The 18,679-nt window shown below is 44.1% G+C and overlaps 1 protein-coding gene across 3 annotated transcripts in view; it reads right to left on the bottom strand.

The window, feature by feature from the left end:
- The window catches only part of grhl1 (grainyhead like transcription factor 1), an 80,557-nt gene extending 71,267 nt beyond the window's left edge, over nt 1–9,290 (bottom strand). Inside the window, exon 1 of one of the 3 annotated variants that reach the window (XM_003215382.4) lies at nt 9,131–9,290. In XM_003215382.4, coding sequence (XP_003215430.1) covers nt 9,131–9,150 — 20 coding nt within the window. In that variant the 5' untranslated portion in view covers nt 9,151–9,290. Of the gene's footprint in view, nt 1–5,845; nt 7,627–9,130 lie in introns of those variants that run through there. The other 2 variants (XM_016996598.2, XM_016996607.2) reach the window with 2 other exon arrangements.
- Between the last annotated feature and the right edge of the window lie 9,389 nt (nt 9,291–18,679).

The following is an 18,679-nucleotide window of genomic DNA, read 5'->3' as shown; positions in this document are numbered from 1 at the left end:
TTGTCCTTTCATCTAGTTTCTGAGTGCAATAAGAGCCCTTAGCATACTGATATTCTAGACCAGGGGTCCTCAAACTTTTTAAGTGGAGGGCCGGTTCATGGTCCCTCAGATTGTTGAGGCGCCGAATTATCATTTGAAAAAAAATGAACAAATTCCTATGCACACTGCACATGTCTTATTTGCAGTACAAAACCCCGCAACAACAATCATTTATTTATTTATTTATTTGCTAAATTTATACTCCACTCTCTCTCACCCCAAAGGGGATTCAGAGCAGCTTACAAGTTGTATGTACATACAATATATTATATTATTAGCATAGCACAATATTAGCATTATATATTACTATATTGTACTATACCACTGTACCATATTATTATTAGTAATATTACATTTAATATATAATTAATATTATTATATTATACAATATTATTACATTGTATTAATATTATTATTAGCCACCCTGAGTCCCCTACTGGGTGGGAAGGGCGGGGTAGAAATACCATAATAATTAAATATTATATTGTACTACATTATAATATTATTATCAATATTATATGTATACACAATATATTATATTATTACCATAGCACAATATTAGTAAATGAATGAACAATACAATATTTAAAAATAAAAACAATTTTAACCAACATAAACCTATCAGGATTTCAATGGGAAGTGTGGGCCTGCTTCTGCCCAATGAGATAGTCAAGTTAAGTAGGATTGTTGTTGTTGTTGTTGTTGTGTGCCTTCAAGTCATTTCAGACTTTGGGTGAGCCTAAGTCTAAAACTGAGGGCGGGGGCCGGGTAAATGACCTTGGAGGGCCGCATCCGGCCCCCGGGCCTTAGTTTGGGGACCCCTGTTCTAGACCAACGATTCTCAAAGTGTGCTTGGCGGAGCCCTTGGGGCTCCACAAAACATACTGAGGGACTCCACAGTTCCCTCTTCCCCCTTCCAACTTTCTCTCCTCTTTCCTGCTCTTCCTCCTCCCCCTCCTCTCTTGCCCCCAAAAACCTTTTCCCCTCGGCCCTCTCGCCCCTAAAAATCTTTTTCCCCCCTGCCCCTTTGGTCTCAAAAGCCTCTTCTCTCACCTTGCTTGCTTCCAAAACCCTATTTCTCTCGCCTCTTCTACCCCAAAAAGCCTTTTTTCCTTGCCTTCCTCACCTCCAAAGGCCTTTTTTCCTTGCCTTACTTGCTTCCAAAACCCTATTTCCCTCCCACCTCCCAGGTGATGCTTTAATTGTGCTTTTCCTGCATGGAAGAAGGGAGTTGAACAGGATGGCCCCTGGGGTTGCTTCTATTACTATGATGATGATGATGATGATTATTATTATCATTATTATTATTACTATTATTACAAAGGCTGGGTGGCTATCTGTTGGGGGATGCTTTGATTGTGCTTTTCCTGCATGGCAGAAGGGGGCTGAACTTGACGGCCCCTAGGGTTGCTCCTATTCATATTATTACTACTACTACTACTACTACAGTGGCTGGATTGCCATCTGCCAGGGGCGTTTTGTGTTCTTTCTGCATGGCAGGAGGAAGTTTGACCGGATGGCACCTGGGATCTTCCACTGAAATACTGTTAAGCTTATGTTGTTTGAAATTGTTCTTCATTTTAAATATTTTCTTTTCTTTCCCCTGGTTTTTGTGATATAAATGAGATTATGTGTAGTGTGCATAGGATTTTGTTCATGCTTTTTCCCAATTAGTTCACACAAATACTCTCCATCCATCAGGAAGTTTGCCCATGCTTGATATATATACATCATATATAATATAATATATAAACATTTCTTGGAGCTCCACAAGAAACTCTTGCTTCAAAAACGACTCCACAACTGAAAAAGATTGAGAACCCCTGTTCTAGACCAATATGAACATGTCTCACTCTCATTTTTCCAAGTCACACTTCAACACATTAACCACTACACTGGCTCCCATGAATTCCTCAAGACCACATTACTTTTTAAAAAGATGTTACTAAAGTAGGTATCACTTTTAAAAGGAAATTGCTTTGAGCCCCATAATTTTTCCATTTTATGTACTTTATCTAGTTTGGATCACAAACACTGATCAGAAACATGATCTTTGGTAAACTCAAAGTGAAGCAGATACATCTGGACTAATTGGCTTGATAAACCAGAATAAATGCTGTTTCCTTTATACCTGCATTTAAAACAAAACCCATTTTGTGCAAAGTAAACCTAAGATATGTGAAGAAAAGAGAGGTACTGAATGGGAAGGAAAGTCAGGGAAGAGTAGAAAGGAGTTAGCTGTGGGGGGAATGCGAACACAGAGATGTGATCAGCCTAAATTTTAGGGAAAAGAATAATACAAGTACATCCTTATTCAGATCTGAAGTTGAATATCTGGTAATCCAATAAACTGGCAAACAACAACTGTTTTCTCATTGCAACACCACCAAATAAAATCACAAATGCCTGAAAGGCAACCTAACTCAGATTAAAAGAGGGTGTAGAAAGAATTATCTTTACAGCTATCAACAAAGCAGAGCATTGGCAGTAATTCAATTCCTTCACAGAACTGCAGGTTCTTTTAGGGAAAATGAACCCATATTTTCGGCTTTTAAAAAGACAGCAAAATGTGTATATTTCTGACAGCTGTCTTGTGTCTGGTTTTAGAGTCAGAAGAGGCTATTGGCACAGTGAATTGTGAACACAACACTAAATGGCATTTAGCAAGATCTTGAAATAAGTCTTCTATTGTGCATGTAATTACTTCATAACTACTGGTTTGTTTTCTGCTTCAATAAGTTGCCAAAAAGGGCGGAGGGGGTGAGAGAAAAAGAAAACATTACACCAGTCAGTATCCTGCATATCGCAGACATAATGTAATACAGAAGTCTCACAGTGCAAAATCTGTTTGTCTTTTTCCCATGAAATTTTATTCGGTCATTGGGTTTTGTCACTGCTCACCTTGCTAAGCAGGGCTAGTTACTGAGTTACTGGGAAATTTAAAAAATGTTTCATTGATCAGTAATCTGCTTCAGTAAATCTATAATCATCCCTCCTTGAATAAAAGCAGAGTGATTAATACTTTCAATAGGTTCAAGCAAAATGTTCCAATGTGAAAACTTTTATATGGCATTTAAAAAAAATGATGTGAAGTAGTTACACAGCTGAACAACATCTGGAGAGTCAAACCTATCCTCAATCCGGAGCAATCTTGCATACATAAAAAGGAAAGACATTGCTGATGGGTGAAACCCCAAATCCACAATACAGCAACGTTTTTATTGAGACAACAATGGTCCAAGAACCATTGTGATGTGAACAGTCCACATGTTAAACTAGGGATGCACCTAAATTGTAAAATTAATGCAGTTTGACAGCACTTTAATGACCATGGCACACTGTTATTGAAGTTCAATGGTGTCCAACTGCATTATTTTTACAGTGTATGTTTACCCTAGGACTCAGACAACAGAGATTGAACCTACTGGGTGACCTTGGATACATCACATTCTCTCAGGCTGAGAAAGGCAATGGTATACTTCCTACAAATAAATCTTGCCAAGAAAATCCTATGACAGGATTGCCATGTCATAATCAACCTGAATATATACAACACTAAGTCCTATCCGATTTGTAATCAATCCACTCCTTTGGGCTTCATATAAATATACCATTTACTAAAATATATGAACCACCAATGGTTGAGCTATTTCTGGACGAATAGCTCAACCATTGGTTTGTCCCATCAAGTGCGAGGTCTGCCCAAGGGCCACTTGTGGTCTCTTGGTATCCAGTTCGTTATTCAACATGTCAATCGGTTGTCTTTTGTTCGTGCTGTAAAAGTGGTATTAAAATCCTCTTCTTTCTTGCTTTAGAAAATCAGTTTCCTTTTATAATTGTTACAAAATTAAGAATGCAGTAAAGGCGGAGAGCAATTGGAAGATTCAATTCCTCACTTCTCCAAGAACAGACTCAATTGAGTCCCAGAGAAGGTTTCATATCTGAATGGCAAAAGCAATTACTTAGACAGTTTGCAAGAAAGAGTTGAAAGATATAACCCAAACAGAGAGATATTTGTCAAATACTAAGCTGGATGGTCTCATCATACCAGTTTCCCATGAGGTCTCTTCCAACTCTATTATTCTATTACTCTAATTCATGTTACTACTAATGAGAATAAAGAATTTAGCAATTATGCTTATAAATAGCTGTACTAAACATAGACCACATATGTACAGAATCTGGTTTTACATTCTGATCTGGAGAAAAAATAAGCATCAACATCAGGACACAATTCCAAAAGGTTACTTTATGAACTTTGGTGACAATTCAAATTTTTAATCTTATATAACATTGCTCATAATTTAAAAAGACATCTTGGTATGTTGTAATATGAAGGGGGAGATATATTAAAGTTGCAAATCTTCCTGTTGTAAGTATATACTGTGCCCTGAAACAACAATGTATATAACAAGGAAGAACATGGTTAATAGCTAACAGATTTAAGAATATAAAATCATTTTTTTTAAAAAAGAAAAAAAAGAAAAAACTATCCCCATCCCCCACCATTGCAAGCAATGTCAGGACATTTATTTAGACTCATGTCTATAGCTGATCTAATCTTTCCTTAAACTGAGGTGTGAAGAGAATAGGTTTTGAATATTGCTTATCCAGAACATCTCCAACTCTGCCAACCAAATCTATCTACTCTATTTCTCCCAAGGCTAGAGAGATGATGGTTATGAAAGGGACAGCAAAGAGGTGGTGAGATATATGAGATCAGAACCCTATTTCTGTCATCAGCAAAAGATTTCCACTACATCCTATGCTATCCCAGGGACCATGGGATTAGAACCTTAGGTTCCCATATGTTCCACTTCAGAATGTACATCCATAGGATTGCATGTATACTCAGATGCCCAAAGTAATCTCCATATTCTTGGGATCACTGCAATGGAGAATACGTTTTTTTCATGTGAACTTGCAGGATATCTCTCTTCAGTTCTGAAAAGTCAAGATAACTCTTTACTAGGATTAACATCATTATACGTATTAATACTGTCATCCAACACCAATGCACTCTTAAAGAAAAGCTTCGACAATGGCTGGTCCTCGGTTTTCAGGTAGAATACACAGTGAAATACAGAGCATGGTACACCTGAGTGCTGCTGAATGCCTTCTTATGAAAAGACGCTTTTACTTTGTTTGCAAATCACCCTGGCAGTCCCACAAGACTCAGTACTGCCAAGCAGGAAGATTCTCATATGCCAATGGTTGTTCATATACAGGCAGCACTGGGTTGATCAACAATTACTTTCCTCAAGTTCCATGCATAGCATTTTGCTTCTTGAAGCATCAGATTACTTTTAAAGCTTCTAAGACAAAATATACCACTTTTTCTAAATCCAGTATTAGAGATATATATCTCCAAAAAGTACTCTGAAACAAACATTGTAATTATAACCTTAGCCCAGACATTTAATTTATTTCTATACTATTCTAGCTACATTTCTCCAAGTCAACTGCCTTTCTCTGTTTCTCAACTGTCAACAACGTATTTCAACAGATTCCAGAAAATGCCAAAGTTATGCCACAAGGCTGGAAAAAAGGAAAGAACCAACAAAGGAGGTTGCCCACAAGAAGGTGGTATGCAAGTCAATTTACCCTTTATACGAGTATTCTAATGATACTGATGGCCAAGAAACCACTTTTTCAAAATATGAGCATCCTGGCATAAAACACTGCCCCTGAAATCTGGAATAAAGGCACACTATGAGAAACAGAACTGTCATTTGGAAATTAATGTCATTTCCCAAATTTCCCAGTTTTAGGGAGAAAACATTGTTTAAAAGATGCACCAGATTACCTAGACAAATCCACCTTCCCCGGAGGATGAGTTTCATAAAAATCCATCAGTTTTTTCTCCAGTAGGGCATTAAAAGAGGGTCCACAGGACAAATCTACACATCACAGTCTAATTACACATCAGTCTGAAGCACTCAAAGAAAAAACCCTATTAAAAATCAGAGTAGGAGTATTCAAGCCATTAAAAGAGAGACAGAGGCGTGACTCAAGTAATGACACCCCAGTGAAGGCAACTCTTTCATAGCCCAGCCCTTGTCCTCTCCTTCAAAGGAGGTGGAGAAGTACATACAAGCACCTCATTAGGTTCCTTCTTTAGAGGAAGCCAGAGAAAGAAAAGCCCTGGGCAAGGCAAGAGGGTCTGGACTTTGGGGCATTTCTGATACACAGCCCTTTTGAAAGTTGGGGAGGGGACTTAAAGCTCCTCCTGACAAACCAGGAATTCTTTGGCACACTCAGCATTTCAAGAGACAGCAGAGGGAAAGAAGGGGGAGGTGATCCAAACAAGAGGTGCCAAGTTTCAAAGCCAAAGGCTTCTCCCTGGGGTTTCAAGTGGAAACAGAGCAATCCCAACAGAAGTGTGAAACTCTAAGCGTGTGGGGATGAGTATTTCTTTTAGGCATGCCATACTACACAATGTAAATATCAACATGAGAAATAAAAAGGAGGAATGAAGGAGGAGTAAAAGATGAAAAGAAAACAATTTTTAAAAAAATATTTTTGCTTCAACTTTTGTGGATGCAAAGCCATTTGTTCGGATGCAGTGCCTAATGATATGAAGTCCTCAAGTATAAAGCATCAATATGAGTTTGCATAAATTTACATCCTGAAATCAAAGAGCACAGCACTTTCTATGGGTTGCTCCACAAATACCCTGACATTTTGGAAAGTCCACAAACATGCTAGCATTATGGGCACTTCATAAGCACCTTGATATTTGACAAAGGACAGTATTCTACAACTGTGCCTCCTAATCACAAGAAATTTGTATAGGATTGAGCCAAAAGTGAAGCCATTTCAGCTCTCCAGAGCTGAAATGCTGATTTAAATGGGTACACTTAACCATCCCCTCCATTGAAACTAATGCAGATTTTCTCTGCAAGATCATTTCCAAAAGTTATCACCTCAGTACCAATTCCAGTCCTTTTCCTATGTTACTTGAGAATCCTTGTCCTGTGCCTTTAAAGCACTTTTGACATGGTAACCGTTGTGGTATTTTCTTGGCAAGATTTGTTGGGGGAGAGCTGTGCTTCCTGCCCTGAGGCTGAGACAGTGTGACTCAAACAAAGTCCATGCAGTCGATTTTCATGTCCAAGCTGGGATTCGAACCCTGTGGCCTCTAGAGTCCTAGGATGCAGCCACACTGTAGAATGAATGCAACCTGACACTGCTTTACCTGCCATGGCTCAAAGGTATGGAACCCAGGAAGCTGTAGTTTGGTGAGACACAGTACTCTTGGACAAAGGAGGCGAAAGACCATGTCAAACTAAAACTCCCATGATTCCATAGCACTGAGCCATGGCAGGTAAAAAATACTGTCAAAGTGCATTCATTTTACAGTGTGGATATATCTGCTATGATGACTTGGATTTATTTAATCGGGAGTAAGTATCTGCCACGGCCTGTGAGTGTTGAAGCCAACTCATCTCCCTCTCCTACTTGGCATCCAAAGAAAAAAGAGAAATCATGGGGTTTTTTATCGTAAAGCCTCCCACAAATATAATACATTGAGGGGTCTCAGTGGTGCTTCTCTTTAGGGAAGAACACAGAGCTCAAAGAAGCTCCACTGGCTTGACCACCACCACCACCACCACCACCACCACCACCACCACCACCACCACCACCTCCTCCTCCTCCTCCTCCTCCTCCTCCTCCTCCTCCTCCTCCTCCTCCTCCTCCTCCTCCCCAAGTGGCACCTGCTCCCAAGTTTAGAAAGGATGACTCCCAAGGAAGAAAACCACGTCAGGGGCACTACAGAATGGATGCGGTTTGACGCACACTGCCCTATATCCCAGGATCTGAGCCCAGATTATCTGGCAGTGGAGACTCATAGAATCCAGTTCAAAGCAGAGAATCTGGGATCAGATCCTGGGATATAGGGCCGTGTAGGTCCCTCATACTGCTCCCTCACAGAGGTGCTGTAGTTTTATATGCTTTCATGGTTTTAACGTGATTTTTAAAAAAATATTAATGCTGTTTAATACTGTTTTAATATTTGTATTGTAATAGTCTGAATTGTGAGTCGCTTTGAGTCTCTGTCTGGAGAGAGAAGGTAAGACATAAATAATAATAATAATAATAATAATATACATCACACAGTCCTAGACACTTGGGAAGTGTTCGACTTGTGATTTTGTGATACGAAATCCAGCATATCTATCTTGTTTGCTGTGTCATACAATAATAATAATAATAATAATAATAATAATAATAGATACAGCCTTGGACTGCCCTAGCTCGATGTTATGGATGCCTAGGAGTTGTAGTTTGACAAGGTCTTTCGCCTGCTTTGCCTAAGAGGCAAAAAGAGAACACTCCCAGCACGGAGCCGCAGCAGTTCAAGCACTGGGCTGCTGTGAGTTTTCCAGGCTGTATGGCCATGTTCCAGAAGCATTCTCTCCTGATGTTTCACCTGCATCTATGGCAGGCATCCTCAGAGGTTGTGAGGTCTAACTCTAAAATCAGAACAGCAAATAAAGAACAACACTCAGAAAACAGGAGAATGCCAGACAGTAAATAATCAGGGCCAGCTAACACTTCCCAACAAAGGATTCCCCCAGGTAGGAAGCAGCCAGTCCTTTAAGCTGAAAGGCTATTCAACGTTAATCAAGGTGGCCAACTGCAACATTCACACTTGCCTCAAACTGACAAGTTGTTTCTCCCACCCTGGACTTTCCACAGATATATAAACCCCACTTGCCTAGTTTTCAATAGACTTCACAACCTCTGAGGATGCCTGCCATAGATGCGGGCGAAACGTCAGGAGAGAATGCTTCTGGAACATGACCAGACAGCCCGGAAAACTCACAGCAACCCAGTGATTCCGGCCATGAAAGCCTTCGACAACACATTAAAACAAAAACCACCTACAGGAGGGAACCATCCAAGCCCTCCCGAGAGATGGCCATCCAGAGATGGAGAGGAGGCTCCGTGGGGAACTTGACTCAATCAGAAGGCGGTGTGAAGGGGGCCGAGGAGGCACCCTTTCCTCCTGGGAACACGCTGACCCACAGCCCACTCTCCCCTTCCCCCTCCCCTCCCCACTTCCTTCCCTCACGCTCTCACTTACTTGTCGTACTCTTGTGTCATGTCTGGCAGTCAGGGGGTGGCAGAACTGGCCGGGCTGGTTGGGACGGGAACTGAGAAGGACGAGAAGGGTAGACCGGGGAAGCCAGCTAGTTGAGCCGGGGCGCGCTCGCACGCGCACGCGCACACACGCCTCCTCACACCGCACGCGCAACCGCAAAACCAAACGGGTTGGGCAGGCTTTTTCTTTCTCGCCCGCTTCCCTCAAGAGAGAGAGAGAAGGCTCCCGCGGGAGTCGCAGGTGGACCGGGCGGCGGCTTCGCCCATTGGCTGACGGGATTACGGGGTGGGCGGGGAGATCTCGCGAGCGACGCACTGGTGGAGCAACGGATTGGAGGAGCGCGGGGCGGAGGGGCCGCATAGGTTTCAAGCTGAGCGAGAGAGAGAGAAAAAAAAGAAAACGGCCGGCGCTCGCGCTCCTGCCTCCTGAGAGGCAGCCAATGGGGCTGAGCGCGAGAGGCCTGAGGGCCCCGCCCCCTAGAGAAAGGCACATTGCCTCCACAGGACTGCCACAATATACAGTAGAGTCTCACTTATCCAACGTTCTGGATTATCCAACGCATTTTTGTAGTCAATGTTTTCAATGCATTGTGATATTTTGGTGCTCAATTCGTAAATACAGTAATTACTACATAGCATTACTGCGTACTGAACTATTTTTTCTGTCAAATTTGTTGTATAACATGTTTTGGTGCTTAATTTGTAAAATCATAACCAATGTTGATGTTTAATAGGCTTTTTCTTAATCTCTCCTTATTATCCAACATATTCGCTTATCCAACGTTCTGCCGGCCCGTTTATGTTGGATAAGTGAGACTCTACTGTAGACTCCTATACATATAAATATTACATATAATGATGTATACTTGCCTATATATACATACACAGACATTCACATACACATATATACAGTATATGCACACACACCATGAAATATACTGCCATGAAATATGTACCTATATATTGACATATATATATATATACACACACACACCAAGAAATATGCATGGATGCATTCATATACACATACCCCATGAAATACACTGCCATTAAATATATATATATACACATATACATATCTTCTTCTTCCATCTTTTTCTATCTATCTATCTTCTATCTATCTATATATATTCACAACCCTTACGAAATAATATCCCCTGATGGCGTAGTGTGTTAAAGCGCTGAGCTGCTAAACTTCTGGACCGAAAGGTCGCAAGTTTGAACTGGGGGAGCGGACAGAGCCCCCACTATTAGCCTCACCTTCTGCCAACCCTAAAGTTCAAAAACATGCAAATGAGAGTAGATGAATAGGTACTGCTCCAGTGGGAAGGTAACGGCGCTCCATGCAGTCATGCCACATGACTTTGGAGAAGTCTACGGACAACGCCAGCTCTTCGGCTTAGAAATGGAGTTGACCACCAACCCCCACAGTCAGACACGACTGAACTTAATATCAGGGAAAAACCTTTACCCTTTACCTTAACTACCACCAATTCCTCAATACTTTATTTCCCATACCACCATACTTTGCCACAGCAACGCGTGGCCGGGCACAGCTAGTATATGTATATAGTAGGTAAAGGTAAAAGTTTCCCCTGATGTTAAGTCCAGTCACGTCTGACTCTGGGGATTGGTGCTCATCTCCATTTCTAAGCTGAAGAGCCGGCGTTGACCGTAGACACCTCCAAGGTCATGTGGCCGGCATGACTGCATGGAGCGCCATTACCTTCCTGCCGGAGCGGTACCTATTGACCTACTCACATTTGCATGTTTTCGAACTGCTAGGTTGGCAGGAGCTGGGGCTAACAGCCGGTGTCCATTCTGCTTCCAGGATTTGAACCTAGCACCTTTCGGTCCGCAAGTTCAGCAGTTCAGCGCTTTAACACACTGTGCCACAAGGGGCCCCATTTATTAGTTTAAATGGGAGAAAGCTACACCACTAATGTGTGTGGAGGGAGAGAAGGGAAAGGGAGACAATATGAAAGAAGCTCTGAGTCAATGTATGAACCCCTGTGTTCATATTGTGGCTATTATTTAACAGTCTTTCAGGTTCTCAACCAAAAGTTATTGCTGATCATTATTGATAATTTTTTATCCACTTTCCTTTTCCCCACAGCTATCTGCGGCCCTATCTATACTGATCATTTAATGCAGTTTCAAAACGGCATTGAAGAAAGTAGTTTTGCTATGCAGATGATTACATAGGAAATCCTGGAACCAGTTTGACGCCCAGATGGTGATGACACAAAGCATTTATGAACATCAGCATGCTTTCTTTTTTGTGCTTCTGCAGGTTTTTGTTGTCTTTATGAAGCTAGCATCGAATTAAATGGTCAGGGTAGATGGGCCTATGTCCTAAAGGCCAGCTGAATTCAAGTTTCGTTAAATTTGTTCAGATCTTTAAAAGCAATACCTTTGACAACAGTTCAGGAAAATGAAACTTCAGGCCAATTGTCACTGTATACCTGGCTTCAAAAATTTGCTGAGAAATAACCTAAACGCGCTAAGCTGCATCTTATCAGTTTCAACTGATCAGTGTGGTCTGGTCATTGGTCCCCTGAACCGCCATATTTGGTGTGACCTACTGTAACTCTGAAACTCTTGCACAATGCTCTTTCTCAGCACAACATTTAAAAATCCCTAAAATGAAAGGTAAGGAATCTGATCTCCAGATGTCAGTGGGATTCAGGGTCTCATCAGTCCCAGCCAACATAGGTAAAAAAAGGATTTCCCCTGACATTAAGTCTACTCATGTCCGACTCTGGGGGTTGGTGCTCATTTTCATTTCTATGCCATAGAGTTGGCATTGTCCGTAGACGCCTCCAAAGTCATGTGGCCAGCCGTTACCTTCCTGCCAAAGCGGTACTAGTTGATCCACTCACCTTTGCATGTTTTTGAATTGCTAGGTTGGCAGAAGCTGGGGCTAACAACAGGAGCTGACTCTGCTCCCCGGATTTTAACCGGTGACCTTTCGGCCAGCAAGTTCAGCAGCTCAGCCGTTTAACCTGCTGCGCCACCCAGCCAAACACAGTTAACTATTAAAATGACAAGAACTGGAGTTTAAAAGCAGCCATATAAATATTGAAGTCCCACTCCTGGCTTAACTTAACCTGGTCTTGGATCCCATATTGGATGCAAATCTTGTGCATACAATATAATAACAATTGTCCAGACAACATATTATTGGGTAGAGTTTGGAAGTTATTTCTTTGGACTGTAACTTCCAAAATCCCTTAGTGAACTATGGGTATTTCCAAAAAGGGTAATTTTTTTGAGCTTTGCTGCAAGATCATGGTATATTCATGGGGTACATGGCCTTCCAAATATTGTTAAATCTTATCTTCTAGCCACTCTAGTTAGTATAGCCAATGGCAAAGAATGCAAGGATTTACTATTCAATGATACCTGGAGTGCTGCATGATTCCTACCCAGTATGGAAACACTCAATTTTTATAGGAAGCCTCCTTCCTTCCTCAGACCAGTAACCCAGCTTGCCCAGTATGGTCAGTGACTTTCCTACAGCTCTTGGAAATTCCAAGCAGATCCTTTCTCATTGCAGCCCTTTACTATACCACCATCCCACATAGGAACTGTTTTGTAATGTGTGATGGTACACAGACAACCTTCTCTGTAACTACATTTAATAGAACATCAGCATTCCAGCAAGAAAATGGGATATTCTCATTAGCGAAAACACTGAGATTCTTCCTATGAATATGGAGATTTAACCCCACTTTATGCTATGTTCCTTGATGAGGGAAGTATACACGTCAAATAAACAACTTAAAACTGTGCATTTTAGAAGGAAGGAGGATTGTACTAGAAAAGCAACAGGCACAACATGGAAAAGCTTTTTGGCAAGGAGACTAGAATTCCAATTATTTCTCAGTCAACATGAACAACATTGGGTATTTTGAGAATTGTCTTCCAAAAGGTGACTGCCAAGTGCTTCCAATGGGTGTAAACTAAATAATTCCTTTGGTATGCCTAAAGGGAAAAGAGGTCATAAGGAATTAGATTGTAATTCTATATTCACTTCACCAAATGAGTCAAGCATGATGGCACTCATGTCTTCATAAATGTCTTGATAGTGTTGTCGACCGCGTTTCTGGGGGATCGGGCCCCTTAAGGAGAGAGCCGATCCGGTCCTGAGGGAACGGACCTTGGCGAAGCCAAAAGAAGAATATAAGCCGCAATACAACCTGAAGCCTGAAATGAAGAAGGTCCGCCAAGTTGAAGGAAAATCCGCCAAGGAGTTTTTATTGAGCAATTCAGCTGAAAAGGACGCTAATAGCGATCATTCAATCTACTAGCGTAACATATGTTTCAAATAAAGTCATATTTATACAATGTTTCGGTCTGACAGCCCTTTGAATTTCCCGCCCCGCTTCCCCGCCCATCTGATCGCGGATAGGCTGAGAGGTTGAACGAGGCGGGCTTTCGTTTCCCGCCTTGCTCTGCTGGCCCAATGGGGAGCCGTTTTTTGTCCCCCCTCGGGCCAATCAGAGAGGAGGAGGCGGGAGCTATTGAAACAATGAGGTGACCGGACAGGAAATATCAGATTAATTCTGGCCCAGCCGATTTCTAAAGGAATTAATGGCACCCATCAAGGGTGTCCGGGGTCCTGTCACGTTCACAGATTTTAGATATGCCTTGGGGTGTCAGACGGGAAGTGGTGATGGGTGGTGATGAGCCGTCATTGACGGGCCCCACAGGGTGCCTTCCAGCGGCGTCCTGGCCTGGGATATGACAATGTTTGCCTTGGGGGCGAGTCACCTTTTGGAATTTGGTGACTCTAAACCCTATATTGTCCATGCGATCGGAATGAGATTGGATTAAACTGTGGCAGATTATCCTTTTGTTTTTGGGAAGGGAGGTCTGGGTCATGGGGCTAAGGTTCACGTTGGGGTCATAATATTTCCCATTTGATTTCATGATTTGACAATTATATGGGATAAAGTGAAAATTAAAATAAAGTTGGAACATAAACCCAGCTGGGAAAAACACATATTTTCCGGGGATCCCAAAGAGTATAAATACATATAGGCAGATAGGTAGATTTCGAGGAAATAAGGGAGAATCCATAAAGGTGGGTTACATTGCATAAAGGGGAATCATGAATGATATAACCAATTGCTGGGGAACCCAATATGGAGATTCATAAGAGTGGAGTTCTAGCAGCATAATTTCACAATCCATGAAGTTAGCCCAACGATTAGAAATTCATACAGCAGTGAGTCATGAGAGTGTCCAAGTACATAGAATATGAAAATTCACAAATACATGAGGAAAAAGAGTTCATCTGTGATGGGAGGAATTCGTAGAGATGGCATGGGGAAGAGGCACATGTGGGTTGCAGTCTTTGGAAGTATAGGATTTCATAAGTCCAGGGGTAGGTCTGGGGAAGAGTGTTCTTCTCCTTCATAAAATCATGAAAAGTATGAATGAAACGTGGAGGGCACCCGTCCGGGCACCCCCTGGCAGCTGCAGAGGGCGAGGGTCCTTGGAGAACTATGTCTCCCCAGCGAGAGAGCGATCCCCCCCATCCCCAATTCACAGAAAGGGGCTAGGGATCTCTTAAACCCTTTCCGCGGGGAGAGGAAAGTCCGGGATAAGGCAGCAGTTTAGCTTGAAAGGAGCCGTCGGTCCCGTTTGACAGTCAGCTGTTGAGGTGCCGAAAACTGGACCGATTCCGGTTCTGCTGGTTGTCTTCGAGTCAGGAGCCTTAGAAAGGGTTAGGACTAAAAGAGGAGCGTTCTAGGGGTAATTTTGATAGAGATATGAGCCAATTTGTATCGACCACCATATTAATCTATGGCTGAGAAACCTCATCCGGAGTTAAAGGGACGGGAGGGAGAGAGAGAGATTGCATGCAAAGGAAGGAGTCAGAGAAAAGATACAAAATAACCAGATAGAGAGGGTTACTGTTAAAATAAATGCTACTTTTATTGGGGGAATTTGTTACATAGTTCAGGGAAGGGGAAAATGAAGAAAAAAGATCTCTTAATAATAGTCTGCTGCGGTCCCGTTCCGTTCCTTTTGTGAGCGATCTACGGAACTCTCCGCTGCGTTTTTTAAATCAATTAGAAAGCTGGGGTGACGGTCATCATATTCCCCACTCGGTAAGGGCGGGGCGAAGTGGGAGGAGCCCATTTCGCCCCTGCCCTACCGCATAAACATTATAACCTCTTAGCGGCAGCATGGCCATCTGCTGAGAGGGGTTCAAATGGTTCTTTTTGCGACAAATTTGGAACAGAGCGGGCAAATGCGACCAGCAGCAGCTTATTATTAGAAGGAAAAGGATTACAGCTAGAGAAGAGGAGAAATCCTTTGCAAAACCGGGCTAGAATTGACAGGGAGGGTTAGAGAAGAAATGAGGATTAGGGTTAGGGTTAGTACCCTGGACAGCTCCCAAGGAGAAAAATAGAGAGAAAATTAGAACTCACGGCTCCTGATTCAGCATGCTGGACAGCTCCCCAGCGGGGAACCGCGGTATCAGTTCTTCCGAGCGGGGGGGGTTGAAGTGAGGGCCGATTTGACAGCTGTCAAAGTGAGCTGTCAAATGTTTGTAGGTCCAAATGGGGGTGTTCCCGTGGTGCTAGAGGGATGGGATTTGGAGGGGTCCTCGGAGGGGGTCTTGTGCTTCCGTCTCTGGCGTTTGGTCTTTCTCCGGACCTCGGGAGGGTGTGGGTCAGGACAGCTTGCGGGCAGCGGGCCCTGAGGAGGTGTTTTCCGGAACAACACCTTCAGGTCGTCTCCCAGCTCAGCAGTCCACAGGTCTTTGTCTTCCTCGCCGCTGGTGGGGGCTGGTTCTGGTTCAGGGGCACTCTTGATGGATCCTGGCACGGATTCCAGCACCTTGCAAGCGGTGTAGGAGGTCAGGAGGACTTCGAGGAGGTCGGGATGCCATCTTCACCAGGCGCCTCCTAGTGTCCACAGCCAGGTCCAGCACCTCCACCCGGGAGGAGGTCCAAGGGATAGAGAATGCCTCAAGACAGCAAAGAAAAGAGATCACGTGTCCCATCCCCACTCCCCTTCCCCCAAGACCCTAAGTGTGGAGGGTTAGTTTTATAAGGAGGAATAAAAGGAGGAAAGAAAAAATGGAAATAAGTCATTCATACCTTTTGGGACGTTTTCAATACTGAAGGTTCCTCTGGCACCCTTGCAGCCATGTTAGGGCTCCCCACTCGCGCCTGACTCAGCGACCAACAGCGGGGGTCCTGTTTGTGGCTCCATGGGGACGCACCTTCAGCCTCTACCGCCTCTTCTCAGGTGAGGGGGGGTCGCCCTTACCTGCCAGCCTTCTCCTGGTCTCGTGGGGGCGCCCTTTCCTCCCTGCATTAGAAGGGGGATGTTCTTCTGCTCAGGGTCAGCCTTACGACCCCTGCCAGGGGTTGGAGCCAGCTTGTGGGTGGGGGCCTCATCACCGTGATGGCACCCCACTGGTTGCTCTCGCCTTATCTGAGCTGGGTTTCTCAGAGTCCCTTTATAGCCACAGGAGCGGATGATGGTCCTGGTAGTCCAGGTCGGAGTGGAGTGCCTTCCATGTGGGGTGCCAGGATCCCCATTCTACAACTCCCAACGGTCCCTTTTATACTGAGAGAGTGTTAGTAAAATCCCTAACCCATTGTATACACAGTCATTCAAGAGATAGCAAACAAGAGGGAGAGAGAGAAACAGAGAGGATAGCTCAAGGAAGAAAATCATGAGGAAAAGGAACAAAACTTGGTTCCCCACATTTAAAGGACAGACAAAGCTTCAATGTCAAGGCAATCAAACAAAGAATACTACTCAGAGAACAGGGAAGCCCCAGGCAGGACTCAGCCAGTCTCTGAAGATGGAAGGTTTTCCAAAGATACACAATAACCCCCAGAGAGGAGGGGGGCTGAGAGAGAAAGATTCAAAAAGGGGGGTTTTTGCAGGGTTGCCCAAAGGGATTGGGTGAGGAAAAAAGAAAAAAAAGGGAAAGGAGTCTTTGAAGACACAGGATCCTTTTGTTTTAGCAAATTTCAAGGTGTGACCTGACGATTTGGAAAGAATGCCAGATCAGAGGTCCCACTTACAAATTGTAACCAACAAAAATGCAATTTGACAGTCTAAAAATTTATGTTCCTCTGGGATCTTTGGGGAGTTTCTAGAGATTTTGGGTAAAGTTTTGAAAGCAAACAGAAAAGAAGAAGGAAAAAGGGGATTGAACGGTGACTCAAAAATTCAGATTCAGATTGCTTTGAAAAGGAGGGAGAGAGGGGAAAATAATTCTTTGGAGAACTATTGACCCAATATTCAGGAGGCAGATAAAACAGAGGATGGCAATGGATGTCTTATGGTCTCTGAACAGTAAATTCCTCCTTCCCCTGCCTCATCCCCCCCCCAGGGCCCCTCCTTTCCCCCTGTCCCTCTGGCCAAAAAGGACGAGCGAGAGGAAGAGAGGGAGAGATTAAGGGAGGGGGGCTGCAAGGGGGAAGAAGTCTTGGGGTGGAATGGAAAAAAAGGCTTAGAGGGATTCGGTTGGGGGGGGGGGTGGAGAGGGAATAGGAGGTTGGGAAACGGAGGGGAGATGGGGCTGAGAGAAAACAGAGGGCTGGGAAACGGAGGGGGGACGGGGTGAAATGGCAGGGAGTTGGGAGAGTGAGTCTGGGAGAGTGGGATCCCGGGAAGCAGAGGTTCCCTTGAAGGGTCGATTTGGGGGTTCTGGGTCGGTGCAAGACTCCGAACAGGGGGAGAAAGCAGGGGATGAGGTGGGGCAAGGGATGGGGGTCGGGGTTGGTAAGGTGGGGGGGGCAAGCAAATGTGTCCAGAAAATCCTCTGGAGGAGGGGGTAAGGGGAAAAGGGTCTAGGGGGGAATCTTTGGGGGGGTTGTTTTTGGAGCCCAAATCTCTGCATGGGAAGACGTGGACCCCCCTCCCCCCCCCCTCCGATTCTCTCCCTGGCTTAGGGCCATGAACATTGCAGCATAAGCAAGTTGGGACCACTTGCCCTCCCCCTGGCGAGTCACCTTAGGTCAACACTCCGAATTCGGCGACTTGAGCAAGGGGGGGCAAGCTGTTCCCCCTTCAAGGGCCACAAGGGGCCACTTATGTGCTCTGAGTTAGCCCAACCTGGCCTGCACCATGTTTTTCGATGCAAAGCCCACCCCAATTGGCCAGGATCTTTCCCAATGGAGAATCCCTGGGGATGTCTGCTGGGGTGGGACACCCTAGACGCGCTGAACAAACACCCATTCTTGGCTCAACCCCTGCCCAGTACCTGACAGTTAACGGAGTAACGACTCACCCAACCGGCTAGGTGCCGCTCGTCCTACCGAGAGTTCCCTTCACCAAGACTGAATGGCTGGCGTCCGTGGAATCCGCAGGTGCCCCGGGAACACAACCGTTCCCCTACCCCGCGATTCTTGGACCTGTAATCTTACAAGCCAGACTGTTCTCACACGTCCCCCGAGCGCCAGATGTTCCCGCGTTTCACCAGGAATTTGTTACCGAGCCCTGATCCGAAGTGCAATACCTCCAGGGCTCCTCCCACCTGGGTCTCAAC

This window comes from Anolis carolinensis, chromosome 1, assembly GCF_035594765.1.
Source record: "Anolis carolinensis isolate JA03-04 chromosome 1, rAnoCar3.1.pri, whole genome shotgun sequence".
Classification (NCBI taxonomy): Eukaryota; Metazoa; Chordata; class Lepidosauria; order Squamata; family Dactyloidae; genus Anolis; species Anolis carolinensis.
This window is presented reverse-complemented; position numbering and strand designations above follow the sequence as displayed.